This window comes from Macaca mulatta, chromosome 6 (assembly GCF_049350105.2).
Source record: "Macaca mulatta isolate MMU2019108-1 chromosome 6, T2T-MMU8v2.0, whole genome shotgun sequence".
Lineage (NCBI taxonomy): Eukaryota > Metazoa > Chordata > Mammalia > Primates > Cercopithecidae > Macaca > Macaca mulatta.
The window spans coordinates 80,152,086-80,179,299 of record NC_133411.1 but is presented as its reverse complement, the minus strand read 5'-3'; the positions used below and the strand labels follow the sequence as shown (position 1 = coordinate 80,179,299).

The 27,214-nt window shown below is 39.7% G+C and overlaps 1 protein-coding gene across 7 annotated transcripts in view; it reads right to left on the bottom strand.

The window, feature by feature from the left end:
• ARHGEF28 (Rho guanine nucleotide exchange factor 28) overlaps nt 1-27,214 on the bottom strand; it is a 313,068-nt gene that overhangs the window by 145,684 nt on the left and 140,170 nt on the right. For all 7 annotated transcript variants that reach the window (XM_078004863.1, XM_078004862.1, XM_015140272.3 and 4 more), the window contains 3 exons: nt 16,232-16,415; nt 13,623-13,803; nt 9,748-9,817 (listed from right to left, as the gene is read on the bottom strand). In XM_078004863.1, coding sequence (XP_077860989.1) covers nt 9,748-9,817; nt 13,623-13,803; nt 16,232-16,415 — 435 coding nt within the window. The remainder of the gene's footprint in view (nt 1-9,747; nt 9,818-13,622; nt 13,804-16,231; nt 16,416-27,214) is intronic.

The window sequence follows — 27,214 nt, the reverse complement described above, 5'->3', positions numbered from 1 at the left end:
ATCCTTGGAATCAAGTAACTCCAAAATGTGCTCCTTGGCATATTATTTTTATATTTATATTCTACATTGTTTCAGAAAGAATTTAAGACATCTTCTTTAAAATACAGGATTTTTTTCATTTAAATTGCTTGTGATTTTTTTAAAGACAAAAGTAATTATTTAAGACAGTGGAGAATTCCCTCCTCTTATACAGGTTTTTGTCTGGAGGTTAACATATGATCCAATTCTGGCCAGAGTCTTAATAGAAACTTTCCTGACACCTCTCTAAGAAAGGCTTCTATCACTAATAAAATAATAATAAAAAAAAATGTTGTAGGGCAAAAGGATCTTTTTCCATTGCTCTTTTTGTCTGAATAGAGTTCATTGAAGAAATGATTTTTGAGCCACAGTAGACCTCTTGCAACACCAGACTGCTGCAGGCCATTCTCCACAGTGGGCCTACTCTTACTGTGAAAACGTTTATACCGGATTATCTTTTGAAAGATGGTTTTGTGGCCAACAGTCTTGAAACTAAGAAATAGTGTTTCTTTTGGGAATGAAGGCAGATTTGTCTTCAGACCAGGGTAGTAAAGATAATAGCCCCTTCCAGTGCAAGGGTTGGGCAAGCTTGCTAGCAGTCTCCTTATAAGATTTGGGATTTTTTAGTCAGGGTTCCTCAGCTGTGACACAAACTGTGTGTGTGTGCAGCATCTATCTGAGCTGCTCACAAGGCCCCTGGGGGACTTGCTGGACAAGGAGAACCAATGTGAACATGAAGCCCATGCTGCCTATGCCATGAGCAATAAAGTCTTTTGTATCCAAAAAAAACAATAAAAACTTGGGGACAAAAATTTAAAAAATCAATATAACTACCATTAAATGTTGGTATATACTCCCCCATATAGGTTTTTATGATAGCTTTATTAAGGTATAATTCATATACCAAACAATTCACCCACTTAGAGTATACAATTCAATGGGTTTTAGTATATTGAGTTCTGCAACCATCACCATAATCAATTTTAGGACATTTTCATCACTCCAATGAGAAAACCCCACATCCATTAACAATCGCTCCACATTTCTCCCCAACCACCTCACCATCCTCCCTCCACACCCCAGCCCTAGGCAACCACTGACCTATTTTCTGTCTCAACAGAATTGCCTATTCTGGATATTTCATATAAATTGAACTGCACAATATGTAGTCTTTTGAAACTGGATTCTTTCATGCAGCATAACGTTTTCAAGATTCATCCATGCTGTAGCATGTATTAGTACTTCATTCCTTTTTACTGCCAAGTAGTATTCCATTAGATAGATAGATACATAGATAGATAGATAGATAGATAGATAGATAGATAGATAGATAGATAGATAGACAGACAGACAGACAGACAGATAGATAGATAGATAGATAGAAGGTAGCTATTTTGTTTTGTTTATTCCTCAGCTGATGGATATTTGAGTTGTTTCCACTTTTTGTCTATTATTAATAATGCCACAATAAACATTCAAGTAAAATTTTTTGTGTAGATACATGTTTTCATTTCTCTTAAGTATATACCTAGGAATGCAATTGTTGAATCTTATAACTCCATGGTCGATAAATTTTTATGACACAGATTTTTACATCTCCTGAACCCCACCCCTGCCCACCATAGAAATCTCTAAAGCAAAGAATTCAATTATGGAGAAAAAGTATCCTCCGCCCCAAAATTTGGTTGCAATTATCAATTACACAGAAGCTCTAAATCAATATACAGTTGATCCTTAAACAACACAGGTTTGAACTGCATGAGTCCACTTTTATATGGATTGTTTCCAATAAATATGTTGGTAATTTTTTCGGAAGTTTTTTGACAATTTGATAAAACTCACAGACAAACCACCCTTTCCTAATCCTCCTGCTCCTCAGCCTACTCAGTGTGAAGACAACAAGGATGAAGACCTTTGTGGTGGTCCAGTCCCACTTAATAAATGGTAAATGTATTTTATCTTCCTTATGATTTTGTTAAGAACATGTTTTTCTCTAGTTTACTTTATTATACAAATATAGTACATAATACATGTAACATACAAAATATGTGTTGACCAATGGTTTATGTTACTGGCAAGGCTTCTGGTCAACAGTGGGCTATGAGAAGTTAAGCTTCGGTAGAATTAACTTTGACTCACATGAATTCTTGACTGCAGGGGATTGGTGCCCCTAATCCAAGTTGTTCAAGGGTTAATTGCATTTTTAAATTGAAGTCAGGGCATAATTTTCCTAAGTTAATCAATGGCTTGAATAAAATTAAGCAAGTCATCTTTCAAAGACATAAACAAAATTCCATTTTTATCAAACTTAGATTCTACTTCAACTCAAGAAACTAACTTTTAGCTATATTTTCAAGATCATTGCAATTCCATTAGAATACTTAGTTGAGTTTAATACTTGTTGTTTCTCTCTAGCCTGCTTATCTGACTAAGCTAGAATAAAGTATCTATATTAGATATGAATCAAATGTGCTGCATCTAGGTGAGCTCCGGGGAACCTCCGAGTCGTAAGCTCAAACATACAGTGGGTTCAACCTGATGATTTCTAAAGTTCTTTCCAGGTCAAACCATGATTCTTTAATCCTTTGATAAACCAAGTGGTGAGGAGAATTTTTATTTATGTGTGAGAAAATACAGATATTTTTATAATATACAAAATGAGTATCATATCATCATGATATCCTACCTGTATCCTTGTCCCTTTAATGATGAAGATTGCTCTTTTCTGTGCCAAGGAGAAGAAAGAGGACTGGCAAAGTCAGTCACTAAGGGAAATACAGAAAAGGCTGAATTGCTCTGTAAAATGCAGCCATAAAAAAGAGAATAAGTTCATGTCCTTTGCAGGGACATGGATGAAGCTGGAAACCATCATTCTCAGCAAACTAACACAGGAACAGAAAACCAAACACCGCATGTTCTCATTCATAAGTGGGAGTTGAACAAAGTAGACACAGGGAGGGGAACATCACACACCAGGGCCTGTCAGGGGGGTGGGGGGCTAGGGGAGGGATAGCATTGGGAGAAATATCTAATGTAGATGACAGGTTGATGGGTGCAGCAAGCAACTATGGCATGTGTATACCTATGTAATAAACCTGCACATTCTCCACATGCATCCCAGAACTTAATAATAATAATAATAAATGAAAGCAACAATTACAAATCATTTCCTGGGGCTGTGTATGATTTTCTTGTTGAAAATGCCAAAAATACCCTACTTCTAGGAAAAAAATATTTATCAAGTCCTTGACCAGATATTCCACATGAGAGTCAAGGTAGAGCTGTGTATGCAAGTGAATGATCAGCTCTGCAGAATGGCCTGCCTAGTACTGCTGTCTTAAGTCCCCAACACCCAAGTCCCAGCTGTCCTGGCTTAAAGGACCTATATCTTGATATTTGGACCATCTGCAACAGTTCTCCTAAAATGCCCTTGTGTTAGAGTGTCTCAAACGACAAATCTTGGAAACAATACTTTGTGTGGATAAAAGCCCTATTGTTTTCCCAGTCATATCTCACAGGCGATATTGAAATAAGGCGAATCCACCACACAACTCTCTCTACGTTTCACAAACCAAAGCACAGAGGGAAGTGCTGCACCCCAGCCTACAGAATGCTCAAGCAAAATATCTGCTGACTTCTAGTCACCATGACATGAATGGCTAGGTCCTGGTATCTCAAAACACATATCTTTACCATTGAATCCACCATAGGCATGTGTTATATAACTTGCACTCATGATTAGACATCATTCAGTAAACATTCACTATGTTCAATACTGGGCAAGGAGCTTTATCCGTACTTCCTCACTGAAGTAAGTATTAAATGACACCCCACCTCCACCCCTACCCCATCATTTTTCACAAAAGCAAACAGCCTAATCACTTGCATTATGCTCAAAAAGCCAGCTCACCACAGAGCTGAGGTTTTTAGCAAAGTCAGCTTATTACTGACATGTGTCATTGAGACATGTCTGTGCACGCGGGTCATAAGGACATGAGAGAGATGAACCATTTGGAATAGGGCATTTCAAGGCAATGTTTCCAATGTTTGTGCTTTTTCTATCCCCCAAATGCTGGAGAGAACTCTAGACCAGCAGTCCAGACAAAAAATAGATCAGTCCTCTACTCTATAGGGGTAGTGGTAGTCTGTAGTGTGGTCGGTAAGGGAGTGGACTCTTCACCTGAGTTCTGATGGCCTGGGCCAGTATCACCTCAGGTAAGTTACATAACCTTTCTGTGCTTCCGTTTCCACATGCATAAAGTGGGGAGGGTTGATTCCTGACTCCCAGAAATGCCCCTCCCCATGACCGCAGGTATGAGTGCTCCATGAGTGTATAGACTTAACTCAGGTTGTGCCTAATGCCTAGAACAATACCCAGCATATAGCAGGTGCTAACAAATGCTTGAATGAAATTAAATGCAAGCAAACTCCTTGAGGGCAAAGGTTTTTTCTCCTTGCCATTTTGTTTTTTTGGTTACTGCCAAGAACAGTAGCTGGTAAAAAGTGATGGGCAGTCAACACATATTTACTGAATGGATGGATAAGGAAATGGGCCTAAGGACACATGTCCAGGTGTCCTGCCTGAATCTTGCATTTGGACCAACGGCCTCTTCTGCCTCCCACACAGAATCACGATGGGGAAGCCCCTTTGAGCCTGGTGAGAGCGGCTGCCTCCACCCTGAAGGAAATAATTTTGCCCTCTCTCTCCTTGGTGATTGTAACACATGTTCCAATCCCAACTCCCTATTTCCTTGTCAATGAAAATGTGGAAGATGATTTATTGGGAGAAGCCAACAAAGTAACAAATGAGTGACACCAAGTTAAGACAGTTAGCAAATGTAGAGAGTTTTGAATGACAAAATAATTTTTTAAGCGGATTCATACAGTGGCAAACGGTATTGTAGTCATTCTCAGGTTGTGTTATAGTCCAGTAGACACCAGGGAGGCAATAGCCTCCCATGTGATATCAAGAATTGAAGTGGGATGTCGGAGGAGGTGTGGATGATCTGGAATATTCAAGATGACTGTGAACAGTTTGAAAAATTCTTCCTTGCACCTCTCTAGTGTGCGTATTACTGGACTAACAGATGGTGGGAACCAGGTAATAGTGAAAATGGAGGACATAAGATCTAGAGAGGGAGGTGCCACAGAGCTGAGGAAGAACAACATTTTCAAAGTACCTTCCACAGACCATTTCTATGAGAGGTTGAGAACTGCAAAAAAAAGGACTCTTGTGTGATCAGTTAATTTAGAGAACTGCTAAGTTAAACAAGATTATATAGGTTTCTTGACTTACTAAAGCCCACAAAACATTAAATGCATTATAAATCTCAAACGTGGGAGTTTCATATACAGTAGCCCCCGCCATCAGGGATTTCATGTTCTACGGCTTTGATTACCTGCAGTTGACTTCAGTCCAAAAATACTAAATAGAAAATTCCAGAAATAATTCCTACGTTTTTTAAATTGCAGACCATTCTTGAGTAGTATGATGAAATCTCATGATATCTCATTCCTTCCCACCAGGAAAGTGAATTATTTCATTGTCCAGTGTCCTTATGCTGCCTACGCTACCTGCCCATTAGTCTTTTAGTAGCTCTTAGTTATCAGATCAACTGTTTCAATATGGCAGTGCTTATGTCCAAGTAACCTTATTTTACTTACCAATGACCCCAAAGCACAAGAGTAGTGATACTTGCATATTGTTATAATTGTTCTACTTTATTAGTAGTTATCATTGTTAATCTTTACTATGCCTAATTTATAAATTAAACTTTGTAATAGGTGTGTATGTATAGAAAAAAAGCATAGTATATATAAAGTTCAGTATTATCCAGGGTTGCAGGTATCCACTAGAGATCTTGGAACTTATCCCCCAAAGATAAAAAGGAACTACTGCACAGCATTTTCTACTTATTTGGCCAAAGAATCCTTATTTTTCAAAATATCTTCCAAGATCAGTGTTCTGTACAATGTTCTTTGGAAAGCCTAGGACAGAGAGATCAAATAAGGATAAGAAGGCAAGGGGAAAATATGGAGCCAGGTTTTTGATTAATACTAATAATTAGCTTATTAATATGAGCATATTAAAATAAGATGACTTTTTGGCCATTCGATTTATTTGAAATAATGTCCCATTATTCTGAGAGTACAACTAGAATCGTGAAACTATAGAAGCATAACTGGATCATAGGCAATAATAAAACCATTTATCACACTCACAGAGACAGCAAAGTTAATGTCCAGGCTAGAATTACTATAGTCTTTTAATTAATAACAGCTACAGATATAAGCTTAGAGTTTCCCCCCTACTACACATTGTCCCAGAGGGAACAGAAAATATAATCTACTAAGAATCTTCTAATAGATTTCAAAGTGGAGGTTTGCTTTAGGGTTTTTTTTTTTTTAAGAGGGAGCTCTTATGCTCAAAATGTTTTGTTTTTTCAGTTGAGTCTCCTCCAGACTCATGAATGGACACAAACTGATTGAATGTTTCCACTTCAGTTGAATATTGCCCTCTGCTGGAATATGCATACAATTTCTAGTATTCTTTCAAGGGTAGACAAATACAAAAGCATTGTCTAGATTCAAGGGCTATAAAGTATACCTACTAACTATTTGGAGTCAGAGGGCTTGGATTTCTGTCCAAATTCTTGTGCTTATTGGTTGAGTAATTTCAGTCAAATTGGCAGCCACGTATATTACCTTGACTGCCCCAAACACCTGTCAAATTCAACTTGTCTAAAATTGAACATATATTGTCACAATTCTGCTTCCTGGAAGGCCCATCCCACCCAGCACCACACCCCAGGAATGGAGGCACCATCCTTCTCCTTTACCACTGACAGCCAATCAGATCCTACACTTTCAGGACCACACTTGCGTGTCCCCACCTCTCCCATCTTGTCACACGGGTGTAGGGCAGATCCTCTTCTGCGTCGTTTTCAGCTGCCCCCTGGCTGGTCCCTGTCTTCCACTAGGCCTCTCCCATCCATTCCCCATACTCCCACCAAAGTGAACTTTAAAACACTTCCCAGAGCTGTCAGGGTAGAATTCTAACAACTTGCCTCATGTAGAGCCGTGCCAATCTGCCTACTTCTTAAGCCTATGTTCTTGGCATCACTGCCACCACCATACAGAAGCACACACACACAACACACACACACACACCCTATATTCCACGGCTTCAAAATGAGCTGCATTTTCCCCAGTGCATCATTTGGCTCAGGACTTTGTATTGCATGTAGAATTCCCTTCCCTCCATTAGATCACGGCTCCAGGGCCACTTCTTCCCGGAAGCTTTCCCTGACCACTCCACTGTCACAGTCTACAGCATGCTAATAAACAGAGCTACTTGCAAATATCTCCTGTAACAATTATCATACCATGCCATGAGAGCTTGTTTTTCTGCCCCAACCTCAAACTGTAAGCCCCTTAAGAACAACTTGGAATTAAAGTACTCCTTTAGACCTCAGTGTTCTAAATTAATTTGAAGGTAGAATACAAGAAGAAAAGTTTGCAAGAGGATTTTTTAAAATCAGAAGTTGATTTTAAAAAAGAAAAAGTAAGGGTAGAGGCTTAAATAAGCAACAAGGTAACATAAAAATGCAGTCAGCATTGCCACAGGCACTTGTAATCAAGTGCCCAGAAACTTAGCTCCAAGTTTATCAGAAAGCTAGAAGTAAGAAACCTGATCAGCCACAGGTACAGCAGTAAAAGCGAGCTGAGCCGGGCACTCAGGCGAAGCTGCGTTCCCAATACAAAAAAAGAAAGAGCTTTCTCCTGCAGGTCTTCAAGGAGAAAGCACAAAGTAACCCACCACCTTGTTGGGCAGCAGGGTCAACAGTGGCTCCCTCAACACAGCCAGTAGCAAGTGTCACCCACAGGGGAGAATAGTAAAGGCAATTCCCTGGGGTTCCAAGCAGGTGCAGTCTGAGGAGGAGGCTCAGCTGCTCAGGCTTAACCCAGGAACATATGCAGTCAGGATGGGCCACACAGAGTCAGCAACTCACCAGAAATATGCCTTCTCTAAGATTACTTTTTTTTTTTTTTTTTTTTGAGATGGAGTCTCGCTGTGTCACCCAGGCTGGAATGCAGTGGCGCGATCTCAGCTCACTGCAACCTCGCCTCCCAGGTTCAAGCAATTCTCTTGTCTCAGCCTCCCAAGTAGCTGGGATTACAGGTGCACACCACCATGCCTTGCTAATTTTTGTATTTTTAGTAAAGACGGGGTTTTGCCATGTTGGTCAGGCTGGTCTTGAACCCCCGACCTCAGGTGATCCACCTGCCTCGGCCTCCCAAAGTGCTGGGATTACAGGCATGAGCCACCGTGCCCAGCCAAGACTACTTTTTAACAAACATGCAGGTAAAGAGTTTAAGATCATAGTACCTGACAAAATACCTAGAATCCAACTCTTTTGTGAGGCCAGTTAAAAGCAGAATCAAAAGGATTGACCAGCTATTAACATTGGTGGCTTAGGAACAAGGGCCTTGTTGGATTTTTCCTCCTAGCCCCAGCATGAAGCTTGGTGGTTCTCAACCCTATCAGACCTATGCCTTTTACATTAACAGGTATTTTGTGTTGCTCCCTTCACTATCTTGAAATTAAGTTAGTAGATCACATAACTCTACCCCCTAGATACATACAACCTTATCTTTATGTATAATTAAAAATAAAAATCAATACAATATCCTAACTAAAATATGAAGCAAATGGAGAGGAACTGATAAGAAGATAATATGTATTTCAATACATAAAACTTTTGCCCTAACTACCCTAGGAGACGCACTAATGTAGTTAGATTTTTGCAACCACTGGGTTTTGAAAACACACAATCAGGATTTATTCCAGACAAGAAATACTGGAATATGCAAAAATATGCTTCCTAGAATAAAAACTTCTGTTTATTACTACAACTTACTAAAAGACCAAAATTATTTGCACATGCAAAAGCAGAAGTCACCTGAAATGAAGTAAGAATTGCATGCCTAGATAAACTGTCAAGTTGGGGAAAATGAGGAATGATGATGTTCTGCAAATGAGCTAGGTACTATGCACAAGTGGGGTGTCCGAATGATTCCATGTGGCACGTTGTGGAATAGAGTAGGAACAATGTAGCATAAAAAATATATCTTCTTTTATGAACTTCCACCACGAGTAGAATCGCACATGCCGTCTCTGAATCACCATCAGAACTGTAAACAGCTGTACAGGACAACTCTTAGTTGCATAGGACTGTACATTGATGAACATCCAGCAGCCCTGGTGCCTCAGTTCTAAATGCCAGTGGTGCCCCCCAACCCTCATGATGACAAAAACTCCATGACTTCCAGAGTATCCTTGCTAAGCAAACAGTAGGAGATCCACAAAGGTGGAAGGAACTAAAGAACAAATGGTTGAACGAAGGACTCAATGAATGTACAAACTGAATGAGGAAAACAATCAGAATGTCAAGAGAGCATCCTGAAGATCAGGAATGAGAGAGGACCTGGCCCCGGTCCCAGCAAACAGCACTCAGGACATCCCAGTTACATAGAGAGTGGAAACAAACAGTATACTTCATTTCATGCTATCCGAGGACCCAGGGGCTTTGCTGTATCCCACACCCCTAACCTTGGCTCTGAGCCCCTTGGTTCCTGGCCAGCTTCACCACACACTTCAATGGACTGGTTAGCTTGTTGGTCCGGAGCACTTTCTGGCTGCCCTAAGTGGGAAAGGAGCATGCGTACCTTCTTCAGTTTCTGCACCGCTGGAGGGCATAGCTGTTCTTTCCTCTGGCCTGGTTTCTTGCTCAAAGGCCTAGGAAACAATGGGGGGAAAAACAAGAAAGCACAGAAAACGATTTGAGGTTTCAGATATACAACAAAGAGGCAAAAGTCACTATCAATGATCTCAGAGCTAGGAGGTTGGGAAATAGTGGGTGGGTGAAAGCCGCTGGGAGAACATATAGCCAGCACCCCAGGAGGAGGGTGAGCAAAATCAGGAGAAACTCCAAGGCAGGGGCCAAAATTGTCCCTGCCACTAATCTTTTATTGCTTCTGCAGGTCACACCAAGCAGAAGGTTCTCAGGAATATCATGCAGAATATCACCAGAAACAGAACCAAAAATCTTGACGCCAGAGAGAAGGGCTTCTGGTCTGTGCATCTGCCACCTGGAGCAGACCAAATCCACATCCTAAGACATAGGAATATCAGAGGACCAGGTGAGGGGCTAGGACCATGATCACAAGGAATATCCAGGATGACCATGGGTCCTGCGCCACAGGTTGGCACACACTGGTGCAGGCTGGCCCTGGGTGAAACTAAGTTGATGAGCCTTCCAAAAGGCTTTAGCAAAAAGTTGCCCTCTTGGGACCATCCGAATTTTCTTTTGACAGATTCCCCAGAGCCAGTGAAAATGTGAAGAAACACAGAATTATGTATTGATGTGCCGAATAGTAAACCAGCCCAAGATGGCCCCAGCACAGGTTCTGAAATCAATCATCAGTATACTTGGGCAGGTAATCACATGACTGACATAGGTCTCTTATCCCCTTGGGTGTATCATTAAGACCCGTGGTGCTTCATTCTTTGACTATTTAGGAACAATGCCCTGCAGCCAGAGTAAAAGGAATGTAAAAAATATATACAATTTAGCAAACCCAGAAACAGACAGGGAGCAACAAGTGCCTGGTCACCCACCCTCCATGGGCTGTTAAGTCACCCCAGCCCCACCTCCAGGACACCATGTTCTCTCCTAAGGCCCACCATGGAATGAGTGGCTGGACCAGAGCAGGTCCATATTAAGGGGTAGTGAGGAGATGGCTGCATGAGCACCCATGGATGGAAGAGGGGTCACCACACAGGCTCAAGGCCCCATGTGTCTACCTGGGCTGAACCTTAGCCCCGATCCCCCTGTCTTTCAATGAAGAGAGTTGCCAAGCCTGTGTGAGAAAAGAACATCAGGCAATGCTGGTTTCTGATTACACAACAAAACTTGAAATAAGGAAATGCTATTTTCTCTTGAAAATAGAATATATTCAAACTTAATTTTTATCCTTATAAGTAATTTTGAATATACCTTTAAAAACTTAAATTTCCTAGTTGCTTATTAATTTTAGCCAAGCTCTAGAGTAGAATTATCAGCATTCGGATTGTTATGATGAAATAACTAAAAAGTGATTAAAAGACATGGCTACAGTTTGCTTATTGTTTAATTTCCTAATATTCTGTCTTTACGGTTTGGATATTTAGCACCACCTTCCATTTTAACATTTAATGTTTATTAGAAACTGTCAGGCCATCACTGTCAACTGAAATACAGTATGAAAGCACCAACCCTTTACAACTCTGAACAAGTATGACTTCTGACTGGGTTCACCTGGAGAGCTCTTATATATCGTAAAGCAAACTCAGGTTTCCACAGCAAGGTTTTACTGTCATTGTTCTACAGGACTACAAATAACTAAGCAACGCCCAAATCCAGAGACTAAACATATCTCCTTGGAGAAGACTGAATATGGGCTGTAGTTCAGTGAGAACAGATCAGTCACTCAAATCAAAGTCACCATCTATAGCTGTCATATCAAAACGGACTTTTAGATAAGATTCAATAAAGCATGAATACTTTTATACAAAATCTGTATGTAATCTCATAATATTTATTATCCAAAGTTGTAAAGCTTTAGTGTGGACAACCTATAAAGTAACTATCACCTGCTTACATTTAAAATAATATCTAACCAAGTAATATGCACCACAAAAAAATTTAGATAAGAATACAATAGAATCACTTTGTCAGGCAAGTAACAACATCTTTGGATGTCATAAAGAATCTCTCAGCCCTTCCTTCTTGGTTTCTCTGCTCGCTAACAGCCATATACCTCAAGAAAGGAAGGAAAAAGAGGGATGTGGAAACTTGAAACATAAGGCCATTCCACTTCACTGATTCTTGTATCAGGTGTTTTTCATAAGATGAAAATCTCATAGAAACCGGAGAACCATCTCCATTTGGCCTTTGTGATTATGAAGTCCACTACAATAAATTATTGAGGTATCTAGATTTACTCATCATAAATCTTCCCCAAGGTCATCAGTATTATCTCAAACGTATATGAGAAATCACAAATGTAGCCTAAGACTTTAGAGGATTTTATAATGAAGCAAACATTCAATAGAGTTTGTTCTGTTCTTTTCAGGATAGTCACCAAGTGCCACGCCGCTGTCTGAGCATGTCTTCCGAGGAAAGGCATTTGGCTGAGCTCTGTCCCCCCGGAACTGATGCATGGCAAAACCAAGTGTCTGCCCAGCCGGAATAACCACCACTTGGTGCTTTGGTGAGAAACCACAATGATGGCTGAGCGCATGCCACTGTGCCCAGCTAATTTTTGTATTTTTAGTAGAGACGAGGTTTCACCATGTTGGCCAGATTGGTCTCGATTTCCCGGCCTCATGATCCACCCACCTCGGCCTCCCAAAGTGCCGGGATTACAGGCATGAGCCACCGTGCCCAGCTGGCTTGAGTAGTTTTAAATGACAAGCATCCTTAAAAGACGACCCTCATTCTGTATATACTGTATGTGATGCTGTATGTCAGAAAATTACAAACCAAATTCCCTAAAACCTAGCAAAGAGAGAAAGATCATACTCTGAAGACCATGTTTTATTTTAACTGTTTAAATAAAACTCTATATGGAGTAAGCCAATAATAATCTTTGTTTGATACATAACATTTTTGGCTTATTTCAATTATATGAATTATATGAATAATTATTTCAATTACATGAAGCAAATATTCTACAAAAGCTGAACCTGTGGTCAATGATAATATTGGTTTTCTAAGCTGACTTTTTACTCTGTAAAGCCTAAATAGTCATGAGACCTGTGCCTTGTGAAGCAATGTGCTTGAGAACACAGGAGGCCACAGGATCTGGTGAGTGTGTCCATTAGACCCCGGAGCACTGCCAACTAGATTGACTCAAGCCCCGTTACTCAAAATAACACTTTGATTAATCATAATTAAAAGATGGAAATATTCTTAGTATTCTTTCAAAATCTACCAAAAAAAAAAAAAAAGAGAGATAAAGTTGAAATGTTTTAAACCCTGAGATGGGCATGCTATGATAGCACTCAAAGGTGGGGTTTGGACCATGATGGGAAGGGGAAAACCTCTTTGGAAAAGAACTAGGTTTTTACCTGTTTCCATTCAAGTAGAATCTGTACTGGCTTCTGTACTGGATTCTGCACTGGAACAAATGCTTAGCTACATTTGAGCAATACGAAAATCCGGGAGTAGATATTATACATGTAAGATAGCCCTAAATGTAACTGCTTTAGATAATAATTATAATACAATCAATACATTAAGAGAAAATATCCAATATTAAAGTATTAAAAGCCAACTATGGAAAGGCTCAGAAAAGAAAATGAAAATATTATACAAACTACTACAAAATATATAATAATCTTCATTCTACTGATCTAATGCAGTTTCCAATTTCATGTCCCCCAAGGTTTCATTAAAAAAAAGTCCTACCCCCAAAAAACACTGTTCTCATAATAAGAAATTGATGCCTGCATTCTCTGAAGCATGCATTATTGTATGCCAGGATCACTGTGTACAAACCTTGACAAGAAAGGCTCTATCCCAAAAGTATTTCCGGAAGAGTTTAATATCTGCCTCCAACAAATGCTCAGCTGTGTGGTTAAGGGTCAGGGTCAGCGTTTCCGATGAGTGAATGTAATGCAAGGAGGCTTCTTCACTGAGCTGCACTCGGGAGAAGCTCGGCGACCATCTGCCCTGAAAACTGAAACAACACAAATCAAAACCCACACAGAGCTTCAAAGACACCAGCCCCAGGATCCCAGCACTTAGGATCACTGCCCCGATCTTACAAATCCAACTGGCAAAATGATCCTTGAAAGTCACCTACATGCAATAAAATACATAAGATCATGAAAACAGATACTAACACAGCCACCTTTCTTTTTCCACCTAGAGAAGAAGTCTATTGAAAACCACTGACATATACTACATACTTTAAAGGTTTACATAAAGAATGAAATGGTACTGAATTTTAAACACAGTACTTTACCTCAACATTTCATTCTCCTTTTAATCTGAAAAGATGCCTCTCACTTTACCGGGGCTACCTGTAGTAGAACAAATTAGCTGGCAGCCAATGGTTTATTAGGTGATTACTGTGGAAACAGATATGCTCTCCAGGGAACATGGTGAGGTTTGGATGTTATAAACAAGTGAGATATTCATAACACATGGTACCATTGTTGTAAATCCTTTCTTATGCAAATTAAAACATGCACAAATTTGATCATGTTGTATTTCTGAATACACTCATACATAAAGGAACGACATTTCCACCTAAATTCTTGACTATATACTTATTTTCTGTTGTATCTTGGCTGAGAACATTTGTACATTTGTAAATTACATGTAGGCTTCATGGTTAGTATTGCAATATTTTGGATGGCTTATAACATCCTGTAAGAGTAACAGTAAAGAAACCTCAAAGGGAAATATTAATGTTCTTGGATTACAGCACACCTCAACATGTCATTTCCCACCAGATTGTTTCCAGATTCCTCAATTCACAGAACTAGCTCTATGCCCCTTTCCTCTTTTAACATGACCTTATTTTGTTAATGAATGCTTGCTTTACAAAAATATAGTATATTTCCAATGAAGTATATGTTATCTCCATCAGATGGAGTGACAAAAAGAGATCCATAAAGAACAGGTGTACTCTAAGTCTTGGGGGACCTCTCCAAACTCTTGACACTCATTACTGGCAAGGACTCCAGAAGTTTCCAGAAAACAACTCCCCATGCCAGTAACAAGTCACTGAGATGAATGGTCTCTGAACCTGAGCAATAAGGTCATTGCTGTTAATTTAGAATATGGAAGCTCTATTATCATATCACCAGAATTTAGCTTACAGTCTACTTCTAATCCCATCCATGAATGGATTTATTAGACCTAGAAACTTTTTAAACATGTATCGTCTTGTCTTGGACACAGTAAAAAGATATAAAGCTACCAACAGATGAATGTGCCTCTAGGACCTCAGTGGAACACAGAACTGTTCACAATGAATGAGTCAAAGGAAGTGTTCTTGCCTTGCCCTTTTTAGCCAAGGAAGTGGGGTCATGTTAAAACAAGGAAAAGGACAATTCCCTCCAGATAGGCTTGCCCCTTGGTTGATGGTCATTTGATCAAATGAGAAAAAAATAAATAAACAAAAAGCTCTGATTTAATGTCCACTTATGTACTACATAACCATAAATTAATTACACGGAGTTCCATGAGCCAAACAAGAAAAGCCAGTCCATCTGAACATGCCACGTAATAATACTGTAATAATATTTAATATTTATGTAGCATTTACTCTAACAATGGTTAATATTTATGTAGCATGTTATAATTTTCAATGTACTTTCCCATTTATACTTTGGTTTTTTACCACGTTAAGTAAAAAAAAATCACTATATATGAATCCATCTTTCATAAGCTAAGAATAATGACTGACCTGAACCATTCTAAGTAACCAACAATACACTCATTATTCAATGGAAGTGTTGATACCCTCTTTAACATAGATAACATTATAGTTTACAAATTATTTTCTTTACACTATTTCATCAGACCATACTGACCATCACATTGGTTAAATCATACCATAGCATTTGTCTGTTATTCATTGATACAAAAAAAATTTATATCATTTCAACAAATATTATATGCTGGACATTGTACTAGAGTATTGCAGTGGGTAAAACAGAAATAGTCCCAGACCTCAAATGATTAAGAGATATATATGAAACACATGATCACATATATAATTATAAATTAATATTATGAATTAGTCATAATGTTACTCATACTTAACATTGTGAATTAATCATAATCATCAAAGAGAATAACACAGAAGGGGGTGACATTTAAGCTGAAATCTAAATGCTAGCATTTCCCCAATTTTTTTCATTATCACTCGTTTCAGAGCCTTTTGAGACCTTTTTTCCTGTCTCACCCTCATGAAACATTAATACCAATTACATCAATATATCTGTTTATATGATCTACGTATGTGCATGAGAGCTAACAGTAAAACATAAACCAACATTAGCTTGTGATTTGGTTATTTCCATTTTTCTATAATGCTTGGCCAACTTTACAGAAATAGATTAAGAGAGAGACTATCAAGTAGCTAAACTCACTTTGTGACATCTTCCACCAGCTTGGAGTGTCCGCCACGTAAAGCTAAGTCTAATGGTGTGGCACCGTCTTCGTTAGGTAAAGCTAAGGCCTGGACTCCCCCCGGGAGACGCAAGAAGAACTGGGAAAGCTTAGCCAGGCCCCATCTCATAGCCAGGTGTAGAAGAGATTCTCTGTGAGAAGATACTGAAGAGGAAAAAACACATACCATATTAATTCCTCCATTTACAAAGTTTGTTTTACACATTTTATCAAAGGGACAATGTATTTAGACATAATAAGAATGTCAGAGTTGGAAGAAATTAACAATGGCACCTAATTGCTATATCTCATTTTACAAATTTGGAGAGTTCAAGAGGTTTGTGAATGGCCAGGTAGGCAGTAGGTGCTGGGGCCAGGTCCGCTCAGCACAGGTAGAGCGTTCTTTCCACCTACTGCATTACACATTCACGTCCTCTTTCACTAGACATGCAGTGCAGTCATCTAGGGAAGCAGGTTCTAGGAAAAGACCATTCTTTGAAAACAGACACTTGTTGATATGCAGAGAGTTCCTTGAGGAGATCCTGCTGCTCAGGCAGGGAGGCTCTCAGAGGCCAAGGCTGTAGAGGGACCTCCGTGTCCACCCTTTGTCCTCAACGCTGCTCCTCCCCTGATGAGAAGCAGTAACAGAAATGGCTTCATATGGGTCGTTCTCAAACTTCACAGCAGTGCTTTTACCCATCTACTAAATCCCTGAGATTATGTCAATATTGTCAAAGCCACCCCAATGCGCTGCTCAGGAAGCTCGGCCTGTAAGGCCCCTGCACAGAGGGCCCTTGGTCGGTCCGTGTGCGTCAGCTCCACTGTGGTGTTGGCCACTCTCCGTTATCATCTTCCAGGAAGAGGGGTCCTTGAGGTATTTTATTCCCAATATCTAGCATAGTGTCTGGCAAACGAAAGCTATTGAGCATTTGTGGCATTGCATGGCAATTGGCTGTTAAAATCTCTACAGTTTGTGTATGTTTAAATTACTTAGTTTGAATAGTCTATACATTGAATTGTTCACTTTAAAATGGACACTGAGAACAAAATGACCTACTTCTCCACAGTTTCCTGTCCATATTAACACTATTTTACTATTCCATTATCTTCATTAGCACGATTTTACTATTCCAGGAGCCACTTGCCCAGGCAAATGAATGATTGCTCATTATAGGAACCTTCCGCAAGACTAACCAACTGTTCAGTAGAAACCAACAAAATGCAGTTTAAACCCTAAAAGCAATCCTAACTACGTTATGATCCTTCCCAAGTCCTGATCAAGCTTCTTCCTTGTCCAACATGCCCCGCCCACCACCATCCCCAATATTAAAAGACCCTTATAAGGCCGGGCATGGTGGTTCATGCCTGTAATCCCAGCACTTTGGGAGGCCAATGTGGGAGAATCACTTGAGCCCAGGAGCTCAAGACCAGCCTGGTGAATGTGGTAAAACCCACTCTCTGCAAAAAATACAAAAATTAAACTGGCATGGTGGCACTCGCCTGTGGTTCCAGCTAATCAGCAGGCTGAGGTGGGAGGATCGCTTGAGCCCAGGAGGCAGAGGTTGCAGTGAGTGGAGATTACACCACTGCACTCCAACCTGGGCCACAAAGTGAGGCCCTGTCTCAAAAAAAAAGACCCTCATTAAGCCAAACTTCAAGTTCTCAGTAAATTCTCACCTCACTGCTCCCCCTTCAAGACACCTCTAAGGCCCTGTGGAGGTTGTGTTCTCCCCTACCATAGTAGCCAATAAACTCAACTTTGTCTTACCAGCAGGCTGTGATAATGATGATATTTGGGAAGCCAGGTTTCTACAAAGCTCTAATTTGAAACAATTAGAAGGAAACACTCCACCATAAATGAATGCAAAAAAAAAGGCTTAGTTTAAATTTTTAATTGTTTATATATCTATAGAGATATAGGTATCTAGATCAATGAATGCAAGGCATTATACTTACAATATGTAAATGAACTCATCACAGTGAAACGCCACCAACTTACCAGTATATTTGCTCTATCAGTCAGCTGTGTGACACAGAACATATCCCCCCAGTAAAACAACATTCAAAATACCAAAATATCTAAAAACAGACAAGGCAATACATTCCTGCCAGACATTTGTTTAATATACTTGATATCTTCAGCTTTATGAAAATTGAAAGAACTATGTTAGCTATTACAGAACTTATCTTTGACTATTTTATCCTTTAACTTTTGACCATTATACTCCTTTGATTAAAAAGTAAGGTTTTTGTTTTTAGATTCCCAGCAGGGTATCTAAAATGTTGGATAATATTTGCATTTTTCTTCCTTTTTAAGTAATAACCAGGAAGAGACTTGTTAGGATCAGGTAACAAATATACATATGCATACATATGTGCATGTGTACTCTCCAACACAGGAAAACCTGTCAGCATGAGATATTAACCAGGCATACTAGGATGGAATTTCTTTCTTTTTTTTTTTTTTTTTTTTTTTTTTTTTTGAGATGGAGTCGCACTCTGTTGCCCAGGCTGGAATGCAGTGGTGCAATTTTGGCTCACTGCAACCTCTGCCTCCCAGTTTCAAGTGACTCTCCTGCTTCAGCCTCCTGAGTAGCTAGGATTACAGGCACGTGCCATTGCCCTCAGCTAATTTTTGTATTTTTAGTAGAGATGGGTTTTTACCATGTTGGCCAGTCTCATCTTGAACTCCTGACCTCAGGTTATCCACCTGCCTTGGCCTCCCAAAGTGCTGGGATTATAGGCATGAGCCACCGTACCTGGCCAGGATGGAATTTCTAAGACATATTTCCTAACCTGGATATAGTGAGAAATATTCCATGGTTGTATGGATTGTAATTTTCTTTCCCCTCCCAAAAAAATGATCAAAAGGGAACATCTAAACCTTTTGTGTCCCCTTTTCAAATTATACCATTGGTAAAGGGAAGCATGGTATCAATTTAAGTAACACTTTCTGCCATGTCTGGTGCAATGCCCTAAATACCATTAAACCTGGAGTGTATTTCACTGTATTCAACCTGACCAACAGTGTGAGTGTGAGCAGATCTGTTTCCTCCAACAGGAGAGCTCTCCAAGCTTGTTCTGCTAATCCAGCTCCCTCTTCTCTCCTTCTGGCTCCATCCTCACATCTTGTTCAATGAGAGAGAACAGTAAACATACAGGCCTGAATGGCTCACTGTTGACTCTCTTTCTGAGAATCTACCCACTTCCCGGGGAGGAGGGAAGGCAGTGGAAGAGAGAATCTTCTGATGTTTAAAGAAAACAAATAGAAACTGACCAAAATGTTGTAAGAGAGAGCTTTCTCATTCAGTATGAAAGTTCAGAGTGCAGAGTAAGGCAAACAGCTTGAAATAGGAAGCATCATGACATATATAAATAATTCTGCTTGTTATAGAGTTTCAGATTTCTTAACATCAGCCAGGAAAACAAATTGTGGAAAGAGGTTATACAATTTGGCAGAGGTAGGAGTGTTTAAAATAATTTCTTTAACTAACTAAATGTCTCTTCCTGTTTGGTTGGTGCCAGGAGTTATTTGAACTAATGTAACCAAAGCAGAATTACTAATAATTGCTCTAATGGCAAACATTAAAAGGTATGACCTATAACATCATGACAGCACGAACACTGAGACACAAAAAGGAACTGAACAGGCTGTGCCATTCAATAAGCCATTCCTTACTGCATAACAGGAGTCCATCTGACCCAGATAGGAAGGGAGTGCAGACTTTGTGCTTCTCATTCTGCCAGGCATCAGTTTCTTTGCCCATCAAATGAGTCTGTCACAATAAAGATCCAAGGTTCCTAAGAGTGTTCAATCCTGTTCTAACTCTATGGTTATGATCTGCAAAAACAGCACAGGTCAAGAGAGCTTCCAGGCATCTGAAGCACAAGGTTAAGGAATGTCAGACAGTTTGAGTGTTACTAAAGGAAAGTGGTTTTGTTACTGGTCAATTTGGAACCATTATCATATCTACACAAGATCTGGTCATACCTTTCAATTAGCCAAAGGCTTAGCTTGGGAGATTGAAGAATAAATTAACCTTTCAAATGTAGGCTAATCGATCATAGCCAAATGTGCCACTCTGTGGGGCGTATTGATAATAGGGGAGGCTGTACATGTGTAGGGGCAGAGAATATATGGGAAAATATCTGTACCTTCCACTCAATTTTGCTATGAACCTAAAACTGTTCTTAAAAAGTCTATTACAAATAATAAAATAAGTTAAATAATTAATCAAGGTCTCCAGAACTCACAATCACTGCTAGAGGAAATGTAAACTGTTACAACCCCTTTGGAAAACACAGCAACATAACCTAATAAAGTCAGAGAAACTAACGCAAATCCAGTCCACAACAATTCCATTCCTACCTATAAACCCTAGCAAGAAACCGTGTAATAAATTATAAATGGTCAAAATTCAAAGTAATCTTAATGTTCATCAAAGGAATAAATTGCAGTGCAATCATACAACAATATTCTAACAATCAAAATGAATTACAGATTAACACAGAAGGAAGTAATGAATATAATGTCAAGGGGGGAAAATCAAGTCACAAAATACACAGGATATGTTTCAATTAATATGAAGTTCAAGAAGAGTAAAAGTTAAAATTATTACTTAGGCATATATACATAGGTTATAACACTATGCATAATACCTGTTATAACACTATGCATAATACCTGTTAGGAAAAAGAGAAGAATGTGATTAGGAAAGGAAAAGGGGTATTTGTACCCCCGGGGTCCATTGCTATGAGTGTATCTCTCTGTTTTTCTGTCTCTGTCTCCCTCTGCCTCTCTCTCACACACACATATATATACACATACAGACACGGGATAAACTATTTTTTCTGATATTTGCATGTGTATTAGTCCATTTTCACGCTGCTGATAAAGACATACCTGAGACTGGGCAATCTACAAAAGAAAGAGGTTTAATGGACTTACAGTTCCACGTGGCTAGGGAGGCCTCACACTCATGGTGGAAGGCAAAAGGCACTTCTTACATGGCAGCGGCAAGAGAGAGCTCGTGCAGGGAAGCTCCCATCTTGAAAACCATCCGATCTCATGAGACTCATTCACCATCATGAGAACAGTGCGGAAAAGACCCATCCTCATAATTCAATCACCTCTCACCAGGTTCCTCCCATGATACATGGGAATTGTGGGAGTTATAATTCAAGATGAGATTTGTGTGAGGACACAGCCAAATCATATCATTCTGCCCCAGCCCCTCCCAAATTACATTTTAAAACCAATCATGCCTTCCCAGCAGTCCCCCAAAGGCTTAACTCATTTCAGCATTAACTCAGAAGTCCACAGTCCAAAGTCTCATCTGAGACAAGGCAAGCCTCTTCCGCCTATGAGCCTGTAAAATCAAAAGCAAGCTAGTTACTTCCTAGATACAATGGGGGTACAGGCATTGGGTAAATACACTCATTCCAAATGGGAGAAATTGGCCAAAACAAAGAGGCTACCGGCCCTATGTAATTCTGAAATTCAGCGGAGCAGTCAAATCTTAAAGCTCCAAAAACGATCTCCTTTGACTCCATGTCTCACATCCAGGTCACACTGATGCAAGAGGTGGATTCCCACGGTCTTGGGCAGTTCTGCTGCTGTGGCTTCGCAGGGTAGAGCCTCCCTCCCAGCTGCTTTCATGAGCTGATGTTGAGTGTCTGTGGCTTTTCCAGGTGCACAGTGCAAGCTGTCAGTGGATCTACCATTCTGGGGTCTGGAAGATGGTGGCCCTCTTCTCACAGCTCCACTAGGCAGTGTCCCAGTAGGAACTCTGTGTCGGGGCCCCACCTCATATTTCCCTTCCACACTACCCTAGCAGAGGTTCTCCATGAGAGCCCCACCCCTGCAGCAAACTTCTGTCATGGACATCCAGGCATTTCTATACATCCTTTGAAATCTAGGTGGAGGTTCCCAAACCTCAATTCTTGACTTCCGTGCACTCGCAGGCTCAACACCATTGTAGAAGCTGCCAAGGCTTGAGGTTTGCACCCTTGGAAGCCATGGCCCAAGTTCTGCATTGGCTCCTTTCAGCTACAGCTGGAGCAGCTGGGATGCCAGGCACCAAGTCCCTAGACTGCACAATATGGGAACCCTGGGCCCAGCCCATGAAACGATTTTCTCCTAGGCCTCTGGGACTGTGATGGGAGGGTCTCCCATGAAGACCTCTGACATGCCCTGGAGACATTTTCTCCATTGTCTTGGGGATTAATATTCAGTTCTTCATTACTTATGCAAATTTCTGCAGCCAGCTTGAATTTCTCCTCGGAAAATGGGATTTTCTTTTCTATCGCACTGTCAGGCTGCAAATTTTCCAATCTTTTATGCTCTGCTTCCATTATAAAACTGAATGCCTTTAACAACACCCAAGTCACTTCTTGAAGGCTTTGCTGCTTAGAAATTTCTTCCACCAGATGCCCTAAATCATGACTCTCAAGTTCAAAATTCCATGAATCTCTAGAACAGGAGCAAAATGCTGTCAGTCTCTTTGCTAAAATGTAACCTTTGTTCCAGTTCTCAACAAGTTTCTCATTTCCATCTGAGACTATCTCAGCCTGGACTTTATTGTCCATATTGCTATCATCGTTTTGGGCAAAGCCATTCAATAAGTCTCTAGGAAGTTCCAAACTTTTGCACATTTTCCTGTCCTCTTCTGAGCCCTCCAAACTGTTCCAACCCCTGCCTGTTACCCAGTTCCAAAGTTGCTTCCACATTTTCAGGTATCCGCTCAGCAGCACCCCACTCTACTGGTACCAATTTACCGTATTAATCCATTTTCATACTACTGATAAAAACATACCTGAGACTGGGCAATTTACAAAAGAGGTTTAATGGACTTACAATTCCATGTGGCTAGGGAGACCTAGCAATCATGGCAGAAGGCAAAAGGCACTTCTTACATGGTGGCGGCAAGAGAGAGAGAGTGTGCAGGGAAACTCCCATTTTAAAAACCATCAGATCTCATGAGACTCATTCACTATCATAAGTACAGTATGGGAAAGACCCACCCCCATAATTCAATCACCTCCCACCAGTTTCTCTCATGACATGTAGGAATTGTGGGAGTTACAATTCAAGATGAGATTTGGGTGGGGACACAGCCAAACCATATCAGCATGTTTTCTTGCTAGGGTTTATAGGTAGGAATGGAATTGCTGTGGAACGGATTTGCTATGAGATACTAGTTTCTCTAAATGTATTAGATAATGCTGCTGTGTTTTCCAGAATGGTTGTAATAACTTACATTTCCTCTAGCAGCAATTGTGAGTTCTGGAGACCTTGGTTAATTATTTAACTTATTTTATTATTTTTTAATAAGACTGATGTTCAAGGTCCTCTCCAGAAAAATTAAATCAGAACTTCTGGGGCAGAGCCAAGGCATCACACTTTTCCAAAGATTCTAAGTGATTCCAATGCAAAGCCAGAGTTGGGATCTGCTAATTTAAATAAATAAGTGGTTAGCAATATGCAAACCTATATCTTCCTTTTATAACACAGCCTACCCAGTCAGCTCTTAATTAAGATCTATTACATATAAGATTTTACCAAAGAACAACAAAAAGAGTTTTCTGTGAGTCTTAAAAGTGATTTTTAATCTACATTACTTACTGCTAAACCAGGAAAGCACTTAAACATTTAGCAAAATATTAAAGCTAAAATGTGATGGATACAATAATCTAGAAGCAAATAATATTTTTCAATACAAGTCAATTCAGAAGTACTTATATTTTTTAGGGCTAAGTAATGTTTCACAACACCTGAGTGGAGCCATTGAAATGTATTCAACACAATACATTTTTAGAAGACTAATTTTTTTAAATTCACATTAAATTCAACTTATTAAAATAAGTTCCATTCTGATTTCCAAAGCCACATATGTATTCATACAAGTCTCAATTTGTTCATCTAAGTCATTCAGTAGACAAACATTGATGAGACCATTATTATCTGTCAGGCCCTGTGGATACAAAGATGGGTGTGGTGGTCCCTGCCCTTGCGAAGCATACAGCTAGCTTACTTTTGTTCAGAATAAAATACAGATACTCTTTGACTCATGATGGAATTATATCTCAATAAACCAGTCATAAGTAGAAAATAGTGTAAGTTGAAAATAGGTGTTTTGTAAATATGATGGGATGGCCAAACACAAAACATAATATCCAAAAACCACTGGCCACGCAATGCACTGTGGAGTATTGACTGATTACTCTTGTGATTGTGTGGCTGGTTGACTGGGAGCTGTGGCTCGCCATTACTGTCTAGCATCACAAGAGCATCATACTGCATATGGCTAGCCCAGGAAAAGGTCAAAATTCAAAATTTGAAGTACGCTTTCTACTGAATGTATATTGCTTTCACACCATCAGCTTTTACACAATGATAAAATCAAAATCATAAATCAAACCATCATAAATCAGGTACTGTCTATAAATATCTGGCCCATGAAATCACTATGTGATGAACTACAGCTCTAGGCTTAGTTCATTATTTGTAGCTCTAGACACAAAGAGTGTGAATAGAAGTAAGGAAACTGTCTGGACTACAAGAAAACTAATCTGCATGTTAAATTAATTCAACCTACATCATGTATCATGATATGAAAATTTACAGATATTTATAAAATGCCAAAAATGATGAACAAAAAGTACAATGAAAAAAAAATTATCAAAAATTTACATGGAAAGCAGAAGAGAGAATTTGGCATGGGTATCATACACAATCTTTAAGATGTTTTCAGGATTCTCAATGAGAATGAGAAAGGGGTTGTGCCTTAGAGCATCTTCCATTTACACAGCCTACTCAGAGCTCTGGCATGATAAACAAATCAGCCTTTTATACAGGAGATCAGAGGTTGGTGAGTCCAAGATAGCAATTGCATATACAAATACACTCATAAGAAAGACATGAAATCAGGACGTTCTACAGAGCATGAGACCAACATGGTGGGCATGGCTGGATCATAAGCCCAAAAGGTAGAGGAGGAGGACTGAAACAAGCATAATGGCAGATTTTTGCTCCCTAAAACTTCTTTTCTGCTTCAGCACAGTCGAGACACTCATATTACAACCACCCCCGGCTGAAGATCACCTGAAAATAATCTGGGAAAACACCCATCACACACACTTTCATTCCAGAAAATTCACATAGTGATGTATAACACTGGAAGGTACTTCCTGGATTTTGCATCTCATATTGGCAAGATATACTTTATTTTAGCTTGTGGAATGAGTACTAAATCAGTTGCAACTTTAAAAAGTCTTTATCAGAATTTCAAGATGGCAACTCAATTTTTGACCTTCACATTCTGGGGATATTTCCAAACTAAATTATGCATGTAGCCACCAGTATAAGACATTAAGAATCCAGATACAACACTGTATGGTGCAAAGGTGGGGATACCAAGGATTCCAAGCTCTGGATTTGAACACATACCAAGCCTTCAGCTAACAGCTAGAATGAAATGGAAAGCCATTTAATTCTCAAGTTTCAAGTTGCTTGATCTGTAAAACGGACATGATATCTGCCCAGCCTACTACCTGGGATTGCGAGGGGGCTGTAATGAAAATAACAAATTGGGACAGGGCTCTCAAGAACTATAAATGCCAGTATTGGGGGGACTAAGCAGTTTTACACATTTCTCTGATCTTTTTAATACAAAAAACTACAATAAACAGTCACTAAATAGATATGTGGTATGTTTGAAAACAATTTTCCTCTGGTTACAATTTAAGGGCATAATTGCAAGGAGCTAGCTCCCTGCTTACCGGCCCTGTAATTGCATCAGTGTAGCATACCAGATGTGCTATTAAGACAAATGTGCTGTAATCCCATGCTTCGGGCAGCAGGCGGTCATTAGGTGTTGTAAGTAGCAATTATGGCATACCTCCTCCTTTTCAGCCTGTATCGATTTTTCTTCCATTTGTTAATGTTGCTTCAAGGCTATGATTCAACTCCACCATTCATTCACCCAACAGATATTTGCTGATAGCCAACTGTGTGCAGGCACTCTTCTGCAAGAACTCCCCTTCCACCCCAGACGAGCTAGAATTCTCAGACGCCCTCCCACTTGACTCTCCAGGGACCCTGTTTTGTTTGGGAGACAAATGAAAATACATTGCAGTCTAATTTTATTATGGACAAGCAGAAAAAGTGTGGACTCATCATGCCTCGCAGATGGCGCTTTGAAGTCTGCATTGGTAGTCTGCCTTCAAACACAACCAGGAAACTGGCCATTCGCCTACAGCCAGGCAGGGTCCACTCAGTGCCCTTGCACTGGAAGCCAGTGTCTTGTGTCCAAAGTCCCAGATTTAGAAATATTATACTCTTTGGGTATGAGCTACAGCTTCACTGGATAATTTCATCCTTTCCTTCACCAGTAAGGCACAATCCACAAGGGATATTCTGGTGAGACTAGAAGAGGAAGGTAAATGGGATAAACCAAACAGGAAATCGGTATAAAAGGTGCTGCCATATCTTGAGGGAGGAAGGGGAGGTTGGAAAAAAGTCAACCAGGAATACAGATGGGCAACGATTATCCATGAATGAAAAAAAGAAATGAACCTCCACACCACATTTCTTTCATTCTTACTCAGTGTCAGTGACTATAAGGATGTTACCTTTCTTGTTTCTATAAAGAGCTAACCTTTATTCAGCACTTTATATGCATTATCTCATTTAATCCTGACAGTCATTCTATGATGTATATACTATTATTATCCTTATTTTATAGGGGCAGAAACTAACCCTTGACATAATTATGCAATTGCTCAGGCTCACTTAAGTAGTATATGGAACATGAAGGATTTGAACCTAGATTTTTCTACCTCCAAAACTCAAGTTCTTAACTATTATGCCTCCTATTATACAAAGGATGGCCTGAATTGGCCTCAACTGCAGTGATATATCTCATGTACTTGTCAAGGAAAAATACATTAAAATCAACAACAAA